A 21,137-nucleotide genomic window follows, 5' to 3' on the forward strand; every position below is an offset into this window, starting at 1 on the left:
AACTCTGTCTCAGGTGCCTGGGGTGGGGGACATCCCTGAGAGGAACAATGAGACAGGAGGTTTCAGATTCAGATACCAAATTCCATTTTGGATGTCCTATTCAAAACCTGTTTTGGGCCCTAAACCGGTTTGGCTCATTGGCTAGAGTATTGGCCTGCGGACTGAAAGGTCCCAGGTTCGATTCCGGTCAAAGGCATGTACCTTGGTTGCGGGCACATCCCCAGTAGGAGGTGTGCAGGAGGTGGCTGATCGATGTTTCTAACTCTCTATCCCTCTCTCTTCCTCTCTGTAAAAAAAAATCAATAAAATATATATATTTTTTTAAAAACACAAAATAAAAACAAACAAACCTGTTTTTGTCCCAAAACAGGAAGCAAAGAAAAAACCACACCGGCAAACTTCATGAGTTGGCATTGCTGCTACCCCTGGCCCCGAAGACCAGGAGCAAGAAGCTTACCAAGGTATGTGGACCGAAGGAGAGGAGGTGGATTTGGGAGGTAGATTTTAAAATGTCAGTAAGCTGGTTAACTTTCCTTGTCCTGAGAAACCTAGACAGACACTCTCAGTGGAGGCTGCGATGGGAATGGGAATTTCTGGGAGTCTTGGAGCACATGACTGCAAGATTCTTTCTCACAACGGAGGCAGGAGGAGCTGGGAGGGGAATACAGGCAAGGAGCCAGGTAAAGGTCATTGCTTTGGGAGTCAACCAGCCAGGGTTTGAGCCCTCCAGCTCCATAACCGCAGAATCCTGGGCAGGTCACTCAGGTTATCAGCCTCTCAAGCTTCGTATATCTCAGCTGTAAAATGAATAAAGATAACTCCTCCTACCCAGAGATATGGTGAAGCCAAAATGACACAATAGCCATGACAGGCCCTGCCTGAATAAATGTCGGTTCCCTCCCTGTTGTGTGACCCGTGGGTATCATCACCCAGTAGTAACAGACAAAGCTTCTCTGCGTGTCCCCATTGGCTATTCAATACATGTAGATAGTGCTGAGCTAACACCTCATTCCCAGTGGAAAGAACCTACTGGGAGACTCGGAGATCCTGAAGGCTTGGTGTGATGTTGTCTTGCTATAGTTCCTCTCATTCAGTCATTTATTCATTCATCAGCCATTTTATGGAAAGATTATTGGATGTCAGAGCTTTTATGATTGTGAAAAGGGGAGGGAATGAAATTTGAGACCCAGTCCTCATCCTCTGGGAACTCAGAATCTGGCAGGAAGATGAAGCTTTGAACACAGGAGTTACTGGTCCCAGCTAGAGGTGCTACTTGCCTCCAAGGAGGGTCAGAGGAGCAGGTGTTTTGGAAAGATTTGCCAGACCCCAACCCTGCCTGCCACACTCCATCAGTTCCCAGTCATGTTGATTCTCCCCCTTAATATCTCTCCATCATGGGTGCTTATATTATATTATTTTTTTATTATTTTTGTTGTTAATCCTCACCCGAGGATATTTTTCCATTGACCTTTTAGAGAGAGTGGAATAGAGAGGGAAAGACAGAGAAATATCTATGTGAGAGAAACACATAGATTGGTTGCCCCCTGCATGTGTCCTGACCAGGGCCCAGGCCAGGGAGGAGCCTGCAACCCAGGTACGTGCCCTTGACCAGAATCGAACCCAGGACCCTTTGGTCCGCAGGTCGACGCTCTAGCCACTGAGCCAAGATGGCTAGGGCCTTATATTAGTTTCTTGTTGCTACTGTAACAAATTACTCCAAATTTAGCATTTAAGCCGAAACCGGTTTGGCTCAGTGGATAGAGCGTCGGCCTGCGGACTGAGGGGTCCCAGGTTCGATTCCGGTCGAGGGCATGTACCTGGGTTGCGGGCACATCCCCAGTGGGAGATGTGCAGGAGGCAGCTGATTGGTGTTTCTCTCCCATCGATGTTTCTAACTCTCTATCTCCCCCCCTTCCTCTCTGTAAAAAATCAATAAAATATATTTTTTTTAAAAAATTTAGCATTTAAACCAACACAAATTTATTCTCCTTCAGTTCTGGAGGTCAGAAATCCAAAATTAGTCTCACTGGTCTAAAGTCAGGGTGTCAGCAGACTTGGTTCCTCTTGGAGGCTCCAGGGAGAATGTGTTTTCTTTCCTTTGCCAACTTCTAGAGGTCACCTATGTTCCCTGGCTCAGGGCCCCTTCAAAGCCAGAAGAGTAGCATTTTCAAATCTCATCTTCTCTCTCTTTGCTTCCGTTGTCATTCACCTTCTCTGCCTTTGACCCTCCTGCCTCCAGCTTATCAGAAACCCCTGTGATTACAGTGGGCCCACTGAGATGATCCAGAATAACCTCCCCATCTGAAGGTCCTTATTCAGTCACATCCAGCACATCTGCAAAGTCCCCTTAGTCATATAAGGCAACATGATCACAGGTTCTGGGGACGAGGACATTACACAGACCACCACGGTGCTCAAAAATACTGGCGGGGTTTTATCCTCTGTCGTCAATCATTGGAGTATTTGGTACACAGATGCTGTCCTAAGCTCTTGGCAGGAAGGGCAGAGATGTCTGGGACACAGTCCCTGCTCTGGAGGAATGACCTTCTAGTCAGAGGACAGGCATAATTATATCACTGACCAGATGGCCACATCTCATGGAATTCTCCCCAGGCCTCAGCCTACTTTCTTTACCATTGATTTTCTACTATCTTAACAATCCCTTCTCCCCCATCTTCATCCTTCCTTAAGTTCAGTCCTGGGACCCTGCTCCACATACAACCTGAGTTCCTGTCAGTTCCCAGCTTCCCACTGGGCCAGTCTGCTTAAAGTGCATCACAGTTCATCAGGGCCATGGGACCTGCTCAGTCCGCTGCTCGGTGAACTAATGGGGGCTATCATGTGTGGCCTCTCCTGCGTTGGAGACGGGCTGCAGCTTAGATCTGTGACATCCTAATCACCATTCTGGCTGATTAAGCACTCCCTGCCCCGTATGATGCTGTAGCTTCTTCCTCTGGCCACCAAAGCCTTCAGCACATTACTGATTGTTTTCGTATTTCTGAACCCCTTTACATGAAGAGTGCTGAGATGGCAAGGACCATAATAGATAAGTGTCTATCCCCAGTGCCCCACAGGGCCTAGCATAGAGCAGATAATAACAAGTGAACAGTTGCTCCCAACAGACTGAGAGTTTTAGGTGTCAGGCCCTGAATGACAAATGTTTTATATACATTTTTTTATTTAATCCTCCCCACAAGGCTTTTGGGATGCATATGTTTATGCTCATTTTTTTGTTTTGAGGAAACTGAAGCCCAGAGTGGTCATATTGCGCAGAGGAACACAGCCAGCGTACAGTGAGAGAGGGGCAGATATGTCTCTTTCCAAAGGCCCACGTCCTCAACCACTCTGTCATTCGGTGCTCAATAGATGTTTGTTGAATGAATGAATGAATGAATGAATGAATGAATTTCCTCTGTTGAGGAAGTTGCAGGACCTGTCCATCTCACCCTCAGAAGATCTTTGGTGCAGTTCCCAAGCTACGAAGTCTCAATTACTGAGCCTCTGTTCTGAAATCAGAGCTGAGGCCCAATATCCTCCTGCACGAAACCTTTATACTAGTAATAATGAGTAGCATTTTATATTACTTTCCAGTTTACAAAGACTTCAGCTTAAGAGTGCCCACCATGTGCCAAGCCTGGTGTTGGAGATACTAAGCTAAAAATATAGTATCTGCTCTGGAAAAAACCCTGGTCTAGTTATAAAAAGTTAGAAAAGGTTCTCATTTAATCCCCTGAAAACTTACTGAAGGCACTCTCATTGTCATCAACTAAGCATTTATTAGGCAACTATCATATCAGGCTCTGCGCTGGGCGATTTCACACACACTAATTTATTTACTCCTAATGATAATCTCTGAGCCTGAATGAGCTTCTCATCCCCGTTGCACAGATGAGGAAACCGAGGCTCAAAGTAAAACAACCTGCTCCCATCACACAGCCAATAAGTGGCAGATTGGGACCAGGCCCTTCCAAACTGATAGTCCCTTGCTTGTGCCACATGTACTCCTTAGTTAGATCACAGCTTCCTTTCGTGGATCAGGTTAAATAATTTCAGTGACTGTCTGTATCGCATCTTATGGAACGGTTTCACTTAAGTCCCCTCTAGAGACCATGCTTGGGTTTGGAAGATTACTACTAATGGTTTTATTGTTATTCTAGGGATCTAGTACGATCCCAAAAATACCTATTGATGTTCTTCCCTCATGTCTTGACCAGGCTAACTCCTTTCATTATTCAGGTCTCAATTTAAATGCTGCTGGATCCAAGGGGACTTTCTGGACATCTAAGTTTAGTTGCAGAATCCCTTGTTGTACTCTTTTATTCATAATGCTTAATGATAATTTTGTATGATTTATGAGTTTATTAAGTCTGCTGCCTCACTATATGGTAAGTTCCATGAAGGCAAACAAAAGTATGTCTAGGTCATCCTTACATACTTGGCCCTTAGTGGGGAGTAGTCTTTTTTTGTTTGTTTTGTTAATCCTCACCTGAGGATATTTTTCCACTGATTTTTAGGGAGAGTGGAAGAGAGAGGGAAAGATAGAGAGAAACATCGATTTGAGAGAAACACATCAATTGGTTGCCTCCTGCACGTGCCCTGACCAGGGGAGGAACCTGCAACCAAGGTAAGGGCCCTTGACTGGAATTGAACCCAGTACCCTTTGGTCTGCAGGCTGACACTCTATCCACTGAGCCAAACCGGCTAGGGCAGGAGTAGTCTTTCTTAGCTTAGTAGCTCCAATACCAATACCAATCAGTGTTCGGTGGCTGGACAGGTGATGCCTGGTGGGAGGAGTCTTCGCCCTTGGTGCTGTGGGGAAGATTCACTACTTTAGCAGTCACTGGCTAAGCCACCTCTGGGTTCTGTGTGCTTGAAATATAGAAATCAACTAGTTACAGTCTCTACCCTCAGCCAATCCAAGGTCAGTGGGAAGGAATGATGTGTGAACAGATAATTATAAAACAGGGCGGCAAGTGCATTGGTGGGATCAGGACAGGGTGTTACAAGAGTGCCTAGGAGGGACATCTGACCCAGCCTGGGCGAGAGGGGTCGGGAAGGAGGGAAAGATTCTGGAAGCTCAAAGGAGATGCCAGGAGAGGGAGTGTGTGAGAAGAAGAGGAAGACTTTGCAGAAAGACAATACAGCATGTGCAAAGGACCAGGGGTGGGAAGCTGAACAGTGTGCCGAAAAACTGGACTTGGGTTTAGATCCCAGCTTGGCCATGTCCTCTCTGTAACCTTAGCAAATGCCATTACACTCTGAGCCTCAATTTCCCTACTTGTAACGCTACCTTGCTGGGCCACAGTGAGAACTAGAGAGCAAAATAGGAACATATCTGTTAATGGAGGAATTGTTGGGGCGGGGAATGGGGTCCTGGAGCCTTCCTGCCTCTGGTCTCTGGCAGCCTCTTGTTGTCTCGGGCCCCCATCTTGTGCATAACCCTGTCTTTCTTTTATGGGCAGAAGGAGATTCTGCAGCACATCCTGCACTACATTCAGTACCTCCAGAGAAACATCGATGTGGCCCAGGCCTTGCTCCAATTCCACACCGCCAATGGGGAAGGCGGAGCTGGGGGTAAGTCCATTTCCCAGGGCCTGCGCCATAAGTATTGTCCTGCTGTCAGGGACCCTGAGTGACTTCAACCATTCCAGGCCCTCCAGGATCACACAGCCTCGCACAGGGGCAAAGTCAGAAGAGGGTGTCTGGGAAGACTGTGGGGGGAGGGGCCTTGGAGCTGGGCCTTGGAGGACAGTAGAAGGGGGAGCCCTGCCAAGTGGAAGAAACAATCTGAGCCGGAGCGTGCAGGCATGAGAAGACATGTGTGGAATGTCTGGGGACAGGCAAGCAGATGGGTGTGGTTGGAGGGGCCACGTAGCATCGAAAGGACAAGTGCAGGCTCTTGAGCCAGATCCTGACTCAGATACACGTATTGTTGCCATAACCTCTCTGTGCTTCTGTTTCCTCATCTGCAGAACGGGACTAATACTTCCCTCCTGTGTTTGTAGTGAAGATTAAATGAGTTGATACAAGTAGAGAGTATTGTAGCACAATGCCTGGAACACGCCAGTCATCCAGTGCTGTATGTGCTGGGCGCTATCATTACTGGTGTAAAACATACACAGGCAAGAAGGGTAGGAAATGAGGAAGAGACCAGATCCTGAAGGGCTTCGAGCCCTGAGGAGGGAGATGAAGATGAGACATACTGGAGGATTTTCAGCCAGGGCGAGCCATGATCAGGGTTTTGCAGGGTTTTTTAAAATTATTATTTTAAAATGATCTCTGTGAAGATCTTTGACATATTTTAAATTATATTTTTATTGATTTCAGAGAGGAAGGGAAAGGAAGAGAGAGATAGAAACATCAATGATGAGAGAGAATCATTGATTGGCTGCCTCCTGCATGCCCCATACTGGGGATTGAGCCTGAAACCTGGGCATGTGCCCTGACCGGGAATTGAACCAGTGACCTCTTGGTTCCTGGGTTGACGCTCAACTGCTGAGCCACACTCGGCTGGGCTGCAGGGTTTTTTTAGAAAGAGGTCCCTAACATCTAGCGTGGAGGATTGGTTATTAAGTGAGAAACTGGAGTCCGGGAGATCAGTGAACAAACTTTCGGGGTGGGCCAGTCAGGAGACCGTGCGTCCCCATCTGGCACGGTGGCTGAGTATAGGCAGAAGAGGGTACATTTGGGAGATGTTAATGAGGAAGAATTGAGAGGCCCCAGGGAGAGAACCTGGTGACCCAGGATGGGTGGTGGAACCCTCACTGTCTTGAGGAAGGCAGGAGGAGGAATTGGTTTGGGGTGGGAAATATGGGGGCAAATTTGGGAAGCACTGAGTCTGTCTTCCGTCAGCCAAGGCCCAGAATGGCCTGGGGAAGCCCCAGAGTTCACCCTGCACCTTTGGCGCCTGACTGTGCCACCTCAGACAAGTCTGATCTCCTCCGTGGACTGCGGTGGACCACCCCACACCCTACCCGCATTGGGCGGCATTGTCTGGGAGGGAGGATTTGGGAGGGCATGACCTCTCCTTTTTTTTTTTTTTTAAATATATTTTATTGATTTTTTACAGAGAGGAAGGGAGAGAGATAGAGAGTTAGAAACATCGATGAGAGAGAAACATCGATCAGCTGCCTCCTGCACATCTCCCACTGGGGATATGCCTGCAACCCAGGTACATGCCCTTGACCGGAATCGAACCTGGGACCTTTCAGTCCGCAAGCCGACGCTCTATCCACTGAGCCAAACCGGTTTCGGCGACCTCTCCTTCTTTGTCCTGTGCAGGGCTGGGCCAGAACTCCGCTGTGGGCTCAGCAAAGCAGAGACACTTCACCCCATCCAGCTGCCCGCACTTTCGTCAGTCCTACCTTTGGGAAGCCTGTCGGAAACCCAGGAAGAAGAAGCTGACCCGAGCGTCAGGTACAGGCTGTCAGTGGAGGCAGACAGGAAGTTGGGGTCAGATGGAGGCAGGGCTCCTTCTCCAGGGTCATCACCCCCCTGGGAGGCGCAGTCAGCAATCCTGAGCCCCTAACGAGGCTTTAGAGTCAGACACGTCTGGGTTCATTTTCTGGCTCTTTGTGTTACTAGCTGAGACCAGGGGTGCACTGTCCTCTGAGCCTCATCCTCCTCATCTGGAAATTGCAGTCCCTGCCACAGGGAGGTCTTGAGGATGAGGAGCCTGAAAACGTACCACTCAAGCAATGCTTAAGTGGAGAGGCATATGGTTGGTTCCCAGTGAAGGGAAGCTACTGTTGGCATTTATTGTCTTTATGGCCAGTAACCCAACCCCGGCCAGAGCATCAGGGAGCATGGACACCAGGGAGGAAAGACGTACGAGTGAAAGACCAGTGTCCTGGGTCCAGCCTCAGCCTTGCTATAGCTCACTACACGTCCTCTCCCTTTCGAGGGCCTCCGTTTCCATGTCTTTAAAATGGGAGTTGGACCTAGTCAATGGTTTCCAGCCCTGGCTGCACATCTGAATCATCCAGGCGCCTTAAAAAGTGCCCGTGCCTGTTCTCACACCCAGAAGGCCGCTCAGTGGTCTGAGGTGCACGCTGGGCTTCAGTACTTTTTCAGAGCTGGCAAGGTCGTTCTAGCCCAGGGATGGCGAACCTTCTGAGCTCGGCGTGTCAGCATTTTGAAAAACCCTAACTTAACTCTGGTGCTGTGTCACATATAGAAATTTTTTGATATTTGCAACCATAGTAAAACAAAGATTTATATTTTTGATATTTATTTTATATATTTAAATGCCATTTAACAAAGAAAAATCAACCAAAAAAATGAGTTCGCGTGTCACCTCTGACACGCTCATAGGTTCACCATCACTGTTCTAGCCTGTAAGTAGGGGAAGGGAGTGTCAGACTGTGACCCGTAGCTAAGGATCCAGGCTTATCCAGGAAACACTGATGAGTGACTAGGCCAGGCAAAGCTTTCAAACAGGTGTCTGGGCCCAGAGCAAAGAAGACCCCCGACCTGAGCCATCTTCTAGTGACAAGGCCCCAGCCCCATCTGATGCCATCGCTCTGCTGTCCCAGATGCCAGACCCGGGCCCAGAACCCTTGTTGCTATCTGGCCCTGTCAAGCCCAAGAAGAAGGTGACCCCATCCCCAGACCAGAAGGGAGGAAACGTGGAGGGGACCAGCACTCCTCCAAGATGCTGCACTGTCTTTTTAAAAAAATACATATTTTATTGATTTTTTACAGAGAGGAAGGGAGAGAGATAGAGAGTTACAAACATCAATGAAAAACATCCATCAGCTGCCTCCTGCACGCCCCCTACTGGGGATGTGCCCGCAACCAAGGTACATGCCCTTGACTGGAATCAAACCTGGGACCATTCAGTCCGCAGGCCGACGCTCTATCCACTGAGCCAAACTGGTTAGGGCTATGCTGCATTGTCTTTGCCTTAAGGTGACAGAAATGGAGGAAGATCCTGGCTGACATTGCTGGATGTGGCTAAGAACAGCGTTACTGCTGATCTTCCCTCACCATTAATTTAGCCAGTCATTTATACACCCCTTATTAGGCATCCGCAACATCCACGCACAGTCCTGGTTAGCTGGGACTTCAACGGTGGACAAGAGAGACACTGTCTCTCACCTCACACAGCTATAGTCTCTTTCCCAGTTTTCTTTTCCCTTCAGGCTCTGCTGTAGGTGTAAGGGCTGGACAGAGTCAGTGCCACCCTGTGTGAGGGCTGCGAGTGGCAGAACTGTAGGGACTCCCTGTCCCTGTACCAGCTTCAAAAGGTGTGATGGCTCATTCAGCAGAGAGCCAGGCGAGAAAGTGGGCAAGGGAAGACATGGCCTGAGCCATTCTATCCTCTATCCACCTGTTCATTCAGCCCTGACTCTCTAAGCATTGCCTCGGCCAGGCCATGTGCTGGGTGCTGGGGACAGTCCAGTGAAGGAGTCACACACTATCACTGATTTCCAGAGTGGTCCCAAATTCCTGGGGTTGCCAAGGGAGCGTGAGGGACCCAGAGGAGGCGCCTGACTCACCTGGGGAGGGAGGGCTTCCCAATTCAGCTAGTTATGTGGCTTTGGGCAAGTTACTTCACAGCTCGATGCCTCAGTTTACTTAACTGTAAAATGGGGGTAATAATGGTACTCTTTCACATGCTTACAACTGTGCTGGCCATAGTAAGCACTCTGTACTTGTTTGCTATTATCATCTTCATCATCATTATTCCACTTAAGGATTTTATCTTCCTTACAGCTTCTGATAAAGGAGTGGAATTCCTAGTGCTGATTTGGGTGGCCCCTGAGCCTCATGCAGAGGTCCCAAAGCTTGAGGTTTTGCCTAGGATGGGGGAGGGAGAGGCTGTGGCAGACCCTGGCACCTCTTCATCCCTGCATCTGCGAGTCCCAGGCAGAGGAGTGATCACCCTAAATTGCCTCCTTAGGCAAAAACAATGTCCAGGATGATGGGCTTTACCCTGCCTTTGGGGCCCAGCACGGGGCCGAGAAGCCCTATTTTCTCTACAGAACACAGCCCTATCCCAGGTAAGGAAATGCCAAGGGCTCTGAGTGGGGGAGACTGAGGTGTTTGGTCTGGAATGGCTGAGGGGCAGTGAGAAATGAGGTTGATTTACATGTGATGGTGTCTGTGGCATGAGCACTGCTGTGGGCCTAGATTTCCGCAGGCATCATGAGCTCGAAGGAGAGATGGGCCCCAGCCTCTCACCGGTATCCCTGTCTCCCGTCTCATCCTTCTAAGCCACCCTTACTAGTCACACAGACTTTGACCATGTCAGTTCCTGGCTTAAAGCCCTCCCTCAGAGCCCAAATATCTTCATTGGCATTTGAGAACTTCTCTGGCTTCAGCTCACCTTGCCAGCACCCTCTCCTGCCCCTCACCCATGAGACTTACCCTTAACACTTGCCAATACTCGCCACTCCCCACGGGGGCCCTGCCCTTGCCCCCTCTGGGCTCTTCATACTCTGATCCCTCTTCCCAGCAAGCCTGGTCCGCTCATCTACTTGGAAAACTCTACCTCCTTCAGACCACTCTCAGTGCTACCCTCCTCCCCCCCTGCCCACCTGTCTGACCTCCCCACACCCCCATAACTGTGTGGTCAGTGCCTGATTACAGCTCTCTCCTCACAAGCCTTGAAGCTCTATGAGGGCAGCACCTCGAGCTGACCAAGCTTCCTGCCCCCGCTCTCCCCCAGCAGCCAGCGTGGAGTGATCCTGTCTTACCTCACAGTGGGCAACACCGAGTCACCCCACGGGGAGACAGCTCACTCAGGGGCACCGCAGTTCCCAGCCTAGGGCTCCGGCCCTGCCTCTCGAATTCCACCTCTTGCAGGTGCCAGCTGGTGTTCTACGATTCCAGTGAGGAGAAGGACAAGGAGGCCCCAGACACTGACCCTTGGCTTCCTGCCTGGACCCCAGAGGGCAGCCCTCATGGTGACTGAAACTCTGTCTCTCTTCCTTGGAGGCTGGTGTGGGGCCTTCTTGGTACCTTCCTTCTGAGAATTTCCATAGAAGGGGGAACGTGGGAAGGTGAATAGATGTCTGCTAAACACAGGGATGGCAAGTCACTAGCCATTGGTTGTCATGGCAGATACTGTTAATCAAGCATCACTGTTTCTGGTGATCCCAGACAGTACCTCAGAATCTTTCTTAACATACAGCTCCAGGTAGCTACAATCATTCTATCAGATCTGACACCTGATAGAAAGATACTGACTAGAGGCCTGATGCACAAAATTCGTGCAAGAGTAGGCTTTCTTTTCCCCTGCTGCTGGTACTGACTTCCCTCTGGGACCCGAGACCCAGGCTTCCCTCACAGCCCCGGCTTCATCTAGAAAGTCATCCAGAAGGACATCTGGAAGAATGTCTGGTCTAATTAGCACATTATGCTTTTATTATTATAGTTTTTTGGGTGTGGTTTTTTTTTGTTTTTTTTTTGCCATCCCTGGCATAATGACAGGCATTGTGCCTCTTTTTTTTTATTTTTTACAGAGAGGAAGGGAGAGAGATAGAGAGTTAAAACATCGATGAGAGAGAAACATCGATCAGCTGCCTCCTGCACATCTCCTACTGGGGATGTGCCCGCAACCCAGGTACATGCCCTTGACCGGAATCGAACCTGGGACCTTTCAGTCCGCAGGCCGACGCTCTATCCACAGAGCCAAACCGGTTTCGGCAGGCATTGTGCCTCTTAATTTCCTCTACCAAGCACTGAAAAGGAGCAGTTGACAGTCATCTTTCCCCAGTGTCTGGCACCGTCTCCTCAAAGCCAGCGGGGGCAGAGGGCAGTCTGTGACCACACCCCAAGCTTGATGTTTCCTTTTCAGGAAGCCCACTGGCCTTGGAGCCTCCCCACATTGACAACTGGAGTGTGATGGGCCAACCGAGCGAGATCCTAGGTCTCAGTCCTTCCCTCTTCAGCTCCCCAGGGAAACTGCTGTCACAGCAGGTGTTGGAGGATGGCAGCGAGTACCTGACCCAAGGTGAGCATGCAGGGCTGGACCTGGTCCTTGGTTCGTTCAGAAAACACACGGTGATGCCCACCAAGTGAGTGTGCAGCCTTGTGCTGGGCAGTGCTGGATGCCCAGGGGTGTATGCTGTCCGGGCCCTGTCTCTAAGAGCCCATAGCCTAGTGGGTGTGTGGGGGAGCCCCAGGCCAGCATGGGGAGTGGAAGGCTCCAGAAGCCTGCAGCAGGGACCAACTCGCTCTGCCTAGGGTAGAGGTGGCCCAGGGGAGCTGGCCTGGGAACTAGATTTGAATATGGCGGAGGAGATCCAGAAACCTGGAGAGTGGCACAGAGCCCTGGTGCCCTGAGGGAGCCATTTTCATCCTAGCCAACCTCTGCCTTCCCTCCCGGACAGCTCTCTTTGAAGAAGTGTTCTTAGATCCCGTGTCTTCACCTTCTGCCTGCGTGCTGGAAGTACCACCGAAGAAGGTAGGCATCTCTCCACCCCTCCATCCACAGGAACGGTCATTCTGCTTTCCGTGAGTCACTCACCAGCTCGATTCACTCATCCATCCCCTCAACATTTCCAGAGACTCATCTGCTCATCCTTTGAATGCTTACTGTTGGCCACCAGGCGCCCACTCTGTGCTGGGCACTTGGAATGAACTAGACAAAAGGGATGAAAGCTAAAAGGCTGTCAGGGCCTGGCTGGTGTGGCTCAGTGGTTGACCATCAGCCCACGAACCAGGAGGTTGCATTTCAATTCCTGGTCAGGGCACATGCTCAGGTTGCCAGCTGGTCCCCAGTAGGGGGCATGCAGGAGGCAGCCAATCAATGATTCTCTCTCACAATTGATGTTTCTATCTATCCCTCTCCCTAATATATATATATTTAAAAACTGCTAGGTGCCCATAAAAGACCCCACATAATATTACAACTGCTCTATGAGACCAGCGTCTCTGGGACCCCATTTAACAGAAAATAGATGAGCAACCTCAGGAATCCTCAGTTGGAAAGAGCTCCCTCCAAAACCCCCACACTGACCTCTGTGGCCACTGTCTGCTCCAGGAGTCACTCACCTGCTCGATTCACTCATCCATCCCCTCTATCCATCTGGCAAAGGGGCAGCCCTAGCCCTGGTCCCCAAACCATTCTTCCTCCAATGTGTGTGGGTGGGGCACTGCCTCAATGAGTAGTTGAATGGGCAGCAGTAGGAAAACAGATGCCCTTAGTGGAGCCTTTAGTAAGTGCCTGGCACTGTGCGAGGTGCTTCTCGGCCTGCAAGACGTGTAGTGAGCACTATTCTGTAGGTGAAATTGACGCTTAGAGAAGTTAAGACTTGCCCAGGACATCATGGCTACCAGGTGAGGTGGTAAACTGATGGGATTGAGAGATATTGCCCCAAAAACAGGAGGCAGAAGAACTCAGCCTCATAGAGTCCCCCTCTGACCCCTATGGGAACTTGGGAACATTTGTTTGAATGTCCAGGGGGTGTTTGGATGAGGTTGTCTTGAATCTGAGACGTTTCTCATGCTCATTTCCTAGGAGAGCAGTGAGTTGGGGCATGAAGGGGCACCAGTGTCTGCTCACATCCCCTCCCAGGACATACCCCCTGAGGCCCCTGAAGACCTTTCTGACTCCCACAGCCTGTGCCTGTCCTCAGTGTCACCGGGCCACCTCTTGCTGAGTGAGGACAGCCAGGCATCGTCCATCCCCAGCTCTGGGGGCATGGACACCGACCTGGACACAGAGCTGGTGTGGAGGCAGCAGGTGAGGGGGACAGCCATTGAGGTGGGCCCTGCCTCTCCTGCCAGCTCTCATCTCTCTGCCCCCACCCAGGAGGCTCAGGCCAACCCTGAGGACCTGAAGTTCTCGAGCGATGAGGATGGAGACTACACATGGACCCCCACCCGGCGGGCCTCCACCTTGCCCTCAGCCAGGAGGAAGAGCAGGAGGGGCCAGGCAGACGGGGGCCCCATGACGCTCACGAACAAGAAAGACTCCTGCCCCACTCAGCCGAAGAAAAAGTGTGTCAATGGCTTCATCATGTTCTGTAGGATGAACCGGAAGCAGTACATCCGGTGGGTGGGGGTCCTCTTTGGCTGCCCATCTCCCAGAGCATGTTGCCTGCTGCTGGCTGACCCGTTGGCCCCGTCCTCAACCACATGTTCCCCCAGCATCTCACCTGGCCCCACTGCATTGGTCAGGGCCTGTCCATTGTAAGCAGAGAAACCCACCTCAGACTTAAGAAAAATAGGACATTAATAGCTTATATAACCTGAAAAAAGACAGGGGTAGATTAGGTTCAGATGTGGGCCCAAGCGCTCACAGGATGCTGTCTGGAGTCCTTGTCCCTCTCCTGGTGGGCTTCAGCCTCAGGCAGGTGGGGCCGGCTGGGCAAGGCCAATCCTGGAAGGTCAGGCTCATGTCCTGGCCCCCATCCTAGCAACCTTGTGGGAGGAGAGCTCCTCATTCCTAAGGTTGCAAGGAAAAGTTCTTGGGTCCGACTTGGTAGATCAGGAGCCCAACCCGGAACCCATCGTTGCCAGCCTGAAGCCAGGGGATGGGAGACCCCCCAAGCCACAAGGGAGAAGAGCTGGTACCCTTATGGGAAGATCCAGGGGCTGATATTGGGAGCAGTGGATACGGGTGGCGTCTTCCCAACAACCATTTAGTCAGCCTCCCCCTTTTTGATGCCTCAGCTCCAGGGTGTGTAATGGGGGTCTTTCGAGATATCTAACACAGGAGGGAAAGAGCTGAGTCCTCAAAGGGAAAGCTGAGGCTCTGAGAGGGCAAGGGTCAGGTCAGACCTGGGTCTTTGCCCAAGCAGGCCTCTCCTTACCGCCTTCCTCCTGTCCCAGAGCCTGCCCGGGGACTGCGTCCACAACTGCCACCAAACAGCTGGCCCAGCTCTGGCGGGAGATGACGGAGCAGGAGCGCAGACCATACAGGTGAGCAGCCCAGCGGCCTGCTGGGGCGGGGGGCCTCCACTCAGCCCTGCGCCAGCTGTCAGAGCCTTGAGCTTCGGGAGACTGGAAACAGGCTGGGAGTTTCCTGGGGTAGGAGGTTTGTGTGTTGCAAACTTTTATGAAATATTTGGGGGTGACAGAGATAGAAAGGCGCTCTACCTTGGAGCTTAGAAGAGCGAGTACCTTAATTTGGAATTGGCCCCTGCTGCCCTAAGTTTCTTTTGCCCTCTCTGCCGCAAGGCATTTCTCAGAGCAGGAAACGGGGTCTTCCCTTTCACTTGGCCTCCTGCCTCTCTCTCCTCTTCACCTCGGAGCAGCCACTGCCTGTTTCTCAGTTGGCCCTCAGTGTGCAGAGACTGTAACAGGAGTGTGGGGCTGCAGCAAAGAGCCCTGGGTGGAGTCCTAGCGTATAAGCCGGGCCCAGAGGTTCGCCCGCTCCGTGGGACCAGGTAAAGCCCTGGCCTCCCTTTCAGCTCAGGCCTGGCCGCTGCAGGGCCAGAGCACCAGTGGTGAGGCAGGGCCCGGGCGGCCAGTGAGGGACCGCCCATCCCACTGCCTCTCCCCCCAGCATCAAAGCTCGAAGGTTCAGCCGCCAGCACAATCGGAATGTGAAGCAGGAAAGCTCCAGCAGCGAGGACGAGGACTGGGGGGTCCCCAAGCCCTTCTACCAGCTGCTGGCGGACAGGGCCCGCTGTTCCTCACAGCCCGCCTCTCAGCTGCCTCCTGGCCACAGATGAGAGGGTAACCACTTCACCTCTCCTCCCTCACCACCTTGCAGCTCCACAGCTCGTTTGAACCCTGGAGCCAGTGAGGAAGAGGTTGCCCCCTCCTGGGCCTCAGCCCTGCTAGGCAGGTCTCCTTGGCCAGTTCCCTCGGGCTGGGAGGGGTGGATTCGTTGACCCTCTGCTTTGTGTGTTTGCCATGTATGTGGGCAGCTGAACTCTGCCCTTCTCACAGCTCCTTTCTTCCCCGGGGAAGGAAGCGCTGCGTGAAATGCAGGGAGAAGTTAAGGAGATGGGGCTCCCCTCTAACCTGCCTTTGTCCACCCCAGAATCAAATGGTTTCAACCCTGTTCATTCTCACCTTATCCTACTCCTCCCGCCCCTGTTCTATTTATAGGTTATTTATTGTTGCCAACAAAATAAAGTGGAACCCTTGTTACCAGCAAGGGAGACTGGGCAGGCTGCCTTGGTCCCCTGCTCCCGCAGCCCTGGGGGTGCTCCTTCCACCTGGATCTGGAGGCCCCAGGGTCCCCTGCCTTTTGAAAGAAATCACACTCTCTGCACCACAAACATGGTTTCCACCCCAGCCCCTCAGGGTGCTGGGATCAGAAAGCCAGAATCTCACATTGGGCTTCGTGTGGTTCAGCTTTTCTTAAGGAAAGTTGTTTGGAAAGTAACCCACACTCCTGAAGCTTTTAGTTATCCTGTTAACTTTATTTTAACTGAAATGTAGGCATAACATGTCCTAGAAAAATAAAGATTTAGGATACAAACTAGACACGGGGGTCAAGGTTGCCCCTCGGGGGAGGGGATCTTTGGTCTGGGGCTGGACGTGATAATGAGGGCTGTCAGAGGGGAATCCTCGCCCAGGCCTCCCCACACCTGCATTGTGTTGCAGCTGGAAGAGCCCAGCTGGGAGGCTGTCAGTCCCTGGGCATAGGACTGCTCCACCCTCAGATTCCAAGCAGTTCTGAGAGCTCTGGAGGTCAATGGAGCTATTAATAGTGTTTTAGGGAGTGATAGGGAGAGGGCTCAAGGGGGTTGGATGTCCAGCCATTTTGCAGGGTTTTCAGCTCACAGCTCGTACCAGGTCAAGGGGGGCAGAGCCCCCAAGTCAGGACCCCCCAGATCTCCCCATGTATATGGGGCAGAATAAGGAGAGGGCTGTAACAGAGGAGGCTTCCCATCCAGAGGGACGGTGCCCTTGGACAGGGGTGAGCCCCGCACATCCAGGGCTTGGAGGTTAAGCAGCCGGGGGCAGGGTGTAGTGTATGTGGAATCCTCAGATCAACAACTGTTTCTGAAAGGTTCCCTTCTCCCAGCTGTCCTGGATCTCAAGCACCACTGTCAGGAGAGGCGACGAGGCCTGGCGGGGTCACAGTTCCAAGGGCTCTTCCACAGGCACTGACTGTAGCTGGGTCAGGACCTTGGTCTCAGCTTCCAGCCCCTCCTCCACCTCGCCCCCTGCTGTGGCCCCCAGGAGCAGCCCCTCAGGGTCAGGGTCTGGAAGCCTCAGCACAGTGTGAGGGGCCTGGGTCCCCAGCCCCTTCTCCGCTTCTAGCAGCCCCTCTGTGCCTGTGCTCAGTTCCAGTCCCGATGGCCAGATGGGCACGGCTGCAGGTGACAGCATGAGGCCCTCAGGTGGGGGCGCAGGGAAGCCAGCCAGGAGGCAGGAGGAGTCTGGGGAGAAGGGCAGGCTGGCAGCAATGGTGGCGGCAGGGGCAGGTGGTGGCTGTGGCAGCTGCTGGGCAGAAAGTGCGCCGAGGGCGTGGGCCTCTGGGAGAGTAGGGCTGGGGGCCACGGGAAGGGCTCCTTCGGGCACCGAGATGGCCGTGTCTGGCTTCAGGGGCAGGGCCAGGCTGGGGGCAGGCGGCAGGACCTGGGAGACCAGCATGCTGGTGGGGAAGGTGGCCGTGAGGATGATCTTGCCCTGCTGCACGGCCACACCTGTCACGATGGGGCTGCCAGACACGGGGTTGGCCAGGAGGAAGTTTCCTGTGGGGAGAGACGTCAGGGCACAGGGTTAGAGGGGGTTGCTGGCTGGGAGCAGAGGTGGCAGTTAAGCTGCTGGAAGGCAAGAGGAAGATTAGCCAGAGGCAAACCCACCCCCCTCAGAGCGGGACTAAGTCTGGGTGGTTTGAGCCTCCGCACAACCCGGCACAGGGGGGTTCTGGGATATAGCAGGGATAAGCTACCCCCGACCCAAGCCCACCAACAGCACTCTCCCTCCCTGATAACTACCCCCACCCAGGCTGGACGGAGGCAGAAGGGGGTACCTGGGGCAGTGGCCGGAGGCAGCTGCAGGGCAGTCACGCCCACCCCGGAGTTTATCAGGTGCACATTAGTAGGGCCCGCGGTAGCAGCCACCTTCACGGGGCTGCCTGGCCCAGCTGCCAATAGCTGCAGTGGCCCCACAGCTTGTGGCAGAGTCACCACCTGTGAGGTGGGCACCACCTGGGGCAGATTCAATAGCGGGGAGGTGGGGCCCAGGCCTGCAGGGTACCCAGGGGGTGGGGAAAGGGGCACCACTTGTGGAGCAGCCACAGAAGCCACGGGTCCTGGGGGCAGAGGAAAGGCAGCAGCCGGCGGGGGCCCAGGCACCACTTGGGGCAGAGGCACTGGCACCTCCTCTCCAGGTGTTCCCAGAGCAGCCACCTGGGGCTTGGTCTCTGGGGCCTCAGGCTGAGCCTCCTCCAGTCGAACCTCCCCGGTCTGAGGGTCCAGGACCAAGGCGGTCTTGCCCTCGCTGGGCCCCGGGGGACTAGGCTGTGGTGGGGGGGCGCCCCCACCCCCTGTGAGCAGCAGGGGGCCCAGGCTGGAGGCTTCACCCAGGGCCAGGCTGTTGATGATGACAGGGCTCCCATTGAGAAGCACCGCTGGGGAGCTGCTGGCAGCCAGGAAACTCCCGTTCACCAGGATGGAGGAAGAGGCAGGGCATGGCGCAGGAGGGGCGGCCCCCGCCAGGAATATGGAGCCCTGGGCAGGGGCCTCCGTGGCCACTGGAGCCACCCCCCTCTCCAGGTCCTCAGGACTGCGGCTGGACTCATCCTCAGTAGTGGGGTTCCCATCAGACTCGCTGTTCAGAGAAAGGATTGTGAGTTGTGGCCCTGAATGCTGTTCCCCCACCGGCCAGCCAGCTTCCCGCACAGAGCTGCAGGAGCCTCCCCCTCTTTCCCCGGCCCAAACTTTTGGGGACAACGGGGGGGGGGGGGGGTGCGGGCGGGGGAGTATGAAGCCTCCTCTCTCAGACCACCTAAGGACCCTCTGCAAGCCCTGCGTGGACATCACTGCATAAAAGCTGAAGCTGTCCCAAGCCAGAGTGAGGAGGCCGGGGCATCCAGGCTCCCGGTCTCGGGTCGGGCTGAAAGCAGCCTGGAGGCGGCGGAGAGCCGGGAGGTGGCGGCCAGCTCAGTTCCCGGTGCCCTCCCAGGGCGTCAGGGAAGGGCGGGAGAGGCTGGCGTGCTGGGTGGGAGGGGAAGGGCTTGGGTTACAGGGAAACCGGAGCTGGGGAAGGTTCACGTTTCACAACAAAGACAGACGACGGACCACGCCGTTTGGGCCCCGAGGGGGGGCGGGGGCGGGGAAGGACCGGGCAGCGCAGCGGCCAGAAAGAAGCCCCGACGCCGGGTGCGGGAACAAAGGCCCCTCCCTCTTTCCCCGTAGCCCCCTTTTCTCCCTGTCTCCCCAGTCTAGCCACCCACACGGATGGGGATCTAGGATGGGGTCCTGAGTGGAGCGGAGGAAAGAGGTCGCCCAGCCTCCGCGAGAGAAGCAGCGATGTTGGGGAGAGGGCCGGGACGTGTGCCCGTGGCATCCTCACTATTCCTCACGCCTGGCGGGCGCCGGAGGGTGTGAGCGGGAGGCATCTGCGGACTTGGCGCGGGCTCCGGCAGCGGGCTCGGGAGAGGGGGCTGGTGGGTGGCACGTTCCCGGGAAAGCGGGACTTGCGCCGCCCGGGTCCCCTCACCTCTTGCAGGGCGCGCCGCCGCCGACCCCGGTCCGGTCGCGCTGTCGCCGGTTCTTGAACCAGTTGCTGACCTGCGTGAGCGAGAGGCCGGTCAGCGTGGCCAGGCGGCGCTTCTCGTCGGGCGTGGGGTAGCGGTTGCCGCGGTAGCAGGCCTTGAGCGCGGCGCGGGAGCGCTCCTTGAAGCAGTAGACGGTCTCCTCGCCGTCCCAGATGGTCTTGGGCAGCGGGAACTTCTTCCGCAGACGGTACTTGTCCACTGCGCCCAGCGCGCGGCCCCGGGCCCGCTCGGCCTCGTGGTAGCGCGCGCGCAGGTAGAGGTCCTGCAGGAAGGCGTGGTGGGCAGCGGGGAAGGGGCGGCTCTCGAGCAGCCGGTAGAGCTCGGCGTACTCGCCCCGCTGGAAGGCCACCAAGGCCCGAGCGCGCAGCACCGGGTCGCTGCCACGTAGGCGCTCGGCCGGGGGCAGTGCTCCCAGGAAGCGGCTCAAGCGGCCGGCGTGGCCCGCCTGTAGCAGCGCCTCGCAGACGCACGCCACCTGCTCCGGCGAGAAGCGGAGGCCCGTGGGCGGCTCGGCAGCGGCCTCGAGGGGCGACCCGGGAACGCCCGGGGACCCCGGGCCCTCCGCTCCCGCCGCCGCTTCGCCCGCCCCGGCCCCGGCCGCCGCCGCCGCCTCACCCTCGGCCGCCTGCAGTGTCTGCAGGAGCTGGCGCGCTTCCTCCTCCTCCTCTTCGGTCGCCGCCGCGGCCACTGCCTCCCCCCCTGCAGCCGGCCCCGCGTTCGGCTCAGCAGGCAAGGTAGCCATGTTTTGCAACTTTGGAAAGTTCCTCCCTCCTTCTCCTCCTCCCTCGGGCTTTCCCCAGCCCCCTCCCCCGCCCGTCCCCCCACTCCGCCCCCCCCGTTCGCGCTTCCCGATCTTCTCCCCCTGCCGACCCTGCGAATCCCCCAGTGCCTGGCCCAGCGCCCCGATTGGGTCTCCCAATGTCTGTGTGTGCCCGTTCCCCTCCTCGTCTGTCCGTGATTCTCCCTTTGTTTTCCCTCCGCCTCAGGCCGCTCTTTTTGCCTCCCCCCGCGTGTGCCTCTTGCTCAGGGCCTCAGTTTCCCATCGGGACAACGGAGAAGGTAACGGGCCGTCCGGGAGGGCTAAGGGCGCGAAGCCACCTCCGCCCCAAGACTGAGCTTCTGCACGCCTTCGTCTCCAGGGTCCTCTGAATGCCCCCACACTCCCCATCTCGGCCTGCGCTCCGCCCCTCGGAATTCCCGGCTCCACAGGGGGGCGGGTCTGGCACGGAGAAGGGGCGGGCGAAACAGGCTAGCTAGAAAGTTTGCTGTAACTTTTCTGGAGCGTTAAGTCCTTGGAACGGATGCGCGTGGCCCGCGCAGGCGCAGTAGGAGGAGGATGGACGCGCGCGCGGTGGGTGCTGCCCACTTCTTCCCCGCGAGCCGGTGGCACAGCTGGGCCGCAGCTGGACAACGGGCGGTGTCTTGAGGGTGGGTTGCCCCTTTGCCTCTTCCTATTGGTTAAGTCCTGAGGCCACGCCCCCGAACGTCCACCCACGTT

General features: G+C 54.8%; 2 protein-coding genes across 2 annotated transcripts; one reads left to right on the forward strand and one right to left on the reverse strand.

Annotated features, from left to right (window-relative positions):
* Positions 1-362: 362 nt before the first annotated feature.
* Positions 363-15,629, forward strand: MEIOSIN (meiosis initiator; the record flags this gene model as incomplete). The annotated part of the gene is given in 14 exon segments (XM_081107338.1): positions 363-461; positions 5,463-5,574; positions 7,282-7,411; positions 8,535-8,575; positions 8,578-8,658; positions 8,911-8,964; positions 9,905-10,004; positions 10,810-10,910; positions 11,804-11,959; positions 12,339-12,412; positions 13,526-13,693; positions 13,763-14,004; positions 14,785-14,874; positions 15,461-15,629. Coding segments are annotated over 14 exon segments (1,617 nt in total), but the record flags the coding sequence as incomplete, so codon positions are not given.
* A 682-nt stretch (positions 15,630-16,311) lies between these two features.
* SIX5 (SIX homeobox 5) lies at positions 16,312-20,381 on the reverse strand (the record flags this gene model as incomplete). The annotated part of the gene is made up of 3 exons (XM_081108495.1): positions 16,312-17,609; positions 17,891-18,690; positions 19,582-20,381. The coding sequence occupies 3 exons, from the start codon at positions 20,379-20,381 to the stop codon at positions 16,990-16,992; spliced, it is 2,220 nt and encodes a 739-aa protein (XP_080964621.1). The 3' UTR covers positions 16,312-16,989.
* Positions 20,382-21,137: the final 756 nt, after the last annotated feature.

The sequence above is a fragment of the Myotis nattereri genome (genome assembly GCF_964212035.1).
Source record: "Myotis nattereri genome assembly, chromosome: 15".
Classification (NCBI taxonomy): Eukaryota; Metazoa; Chordata; class Mammalia; order Chiroptera; family Vespertilionidae; genus Myotis; species Myotis nattereri.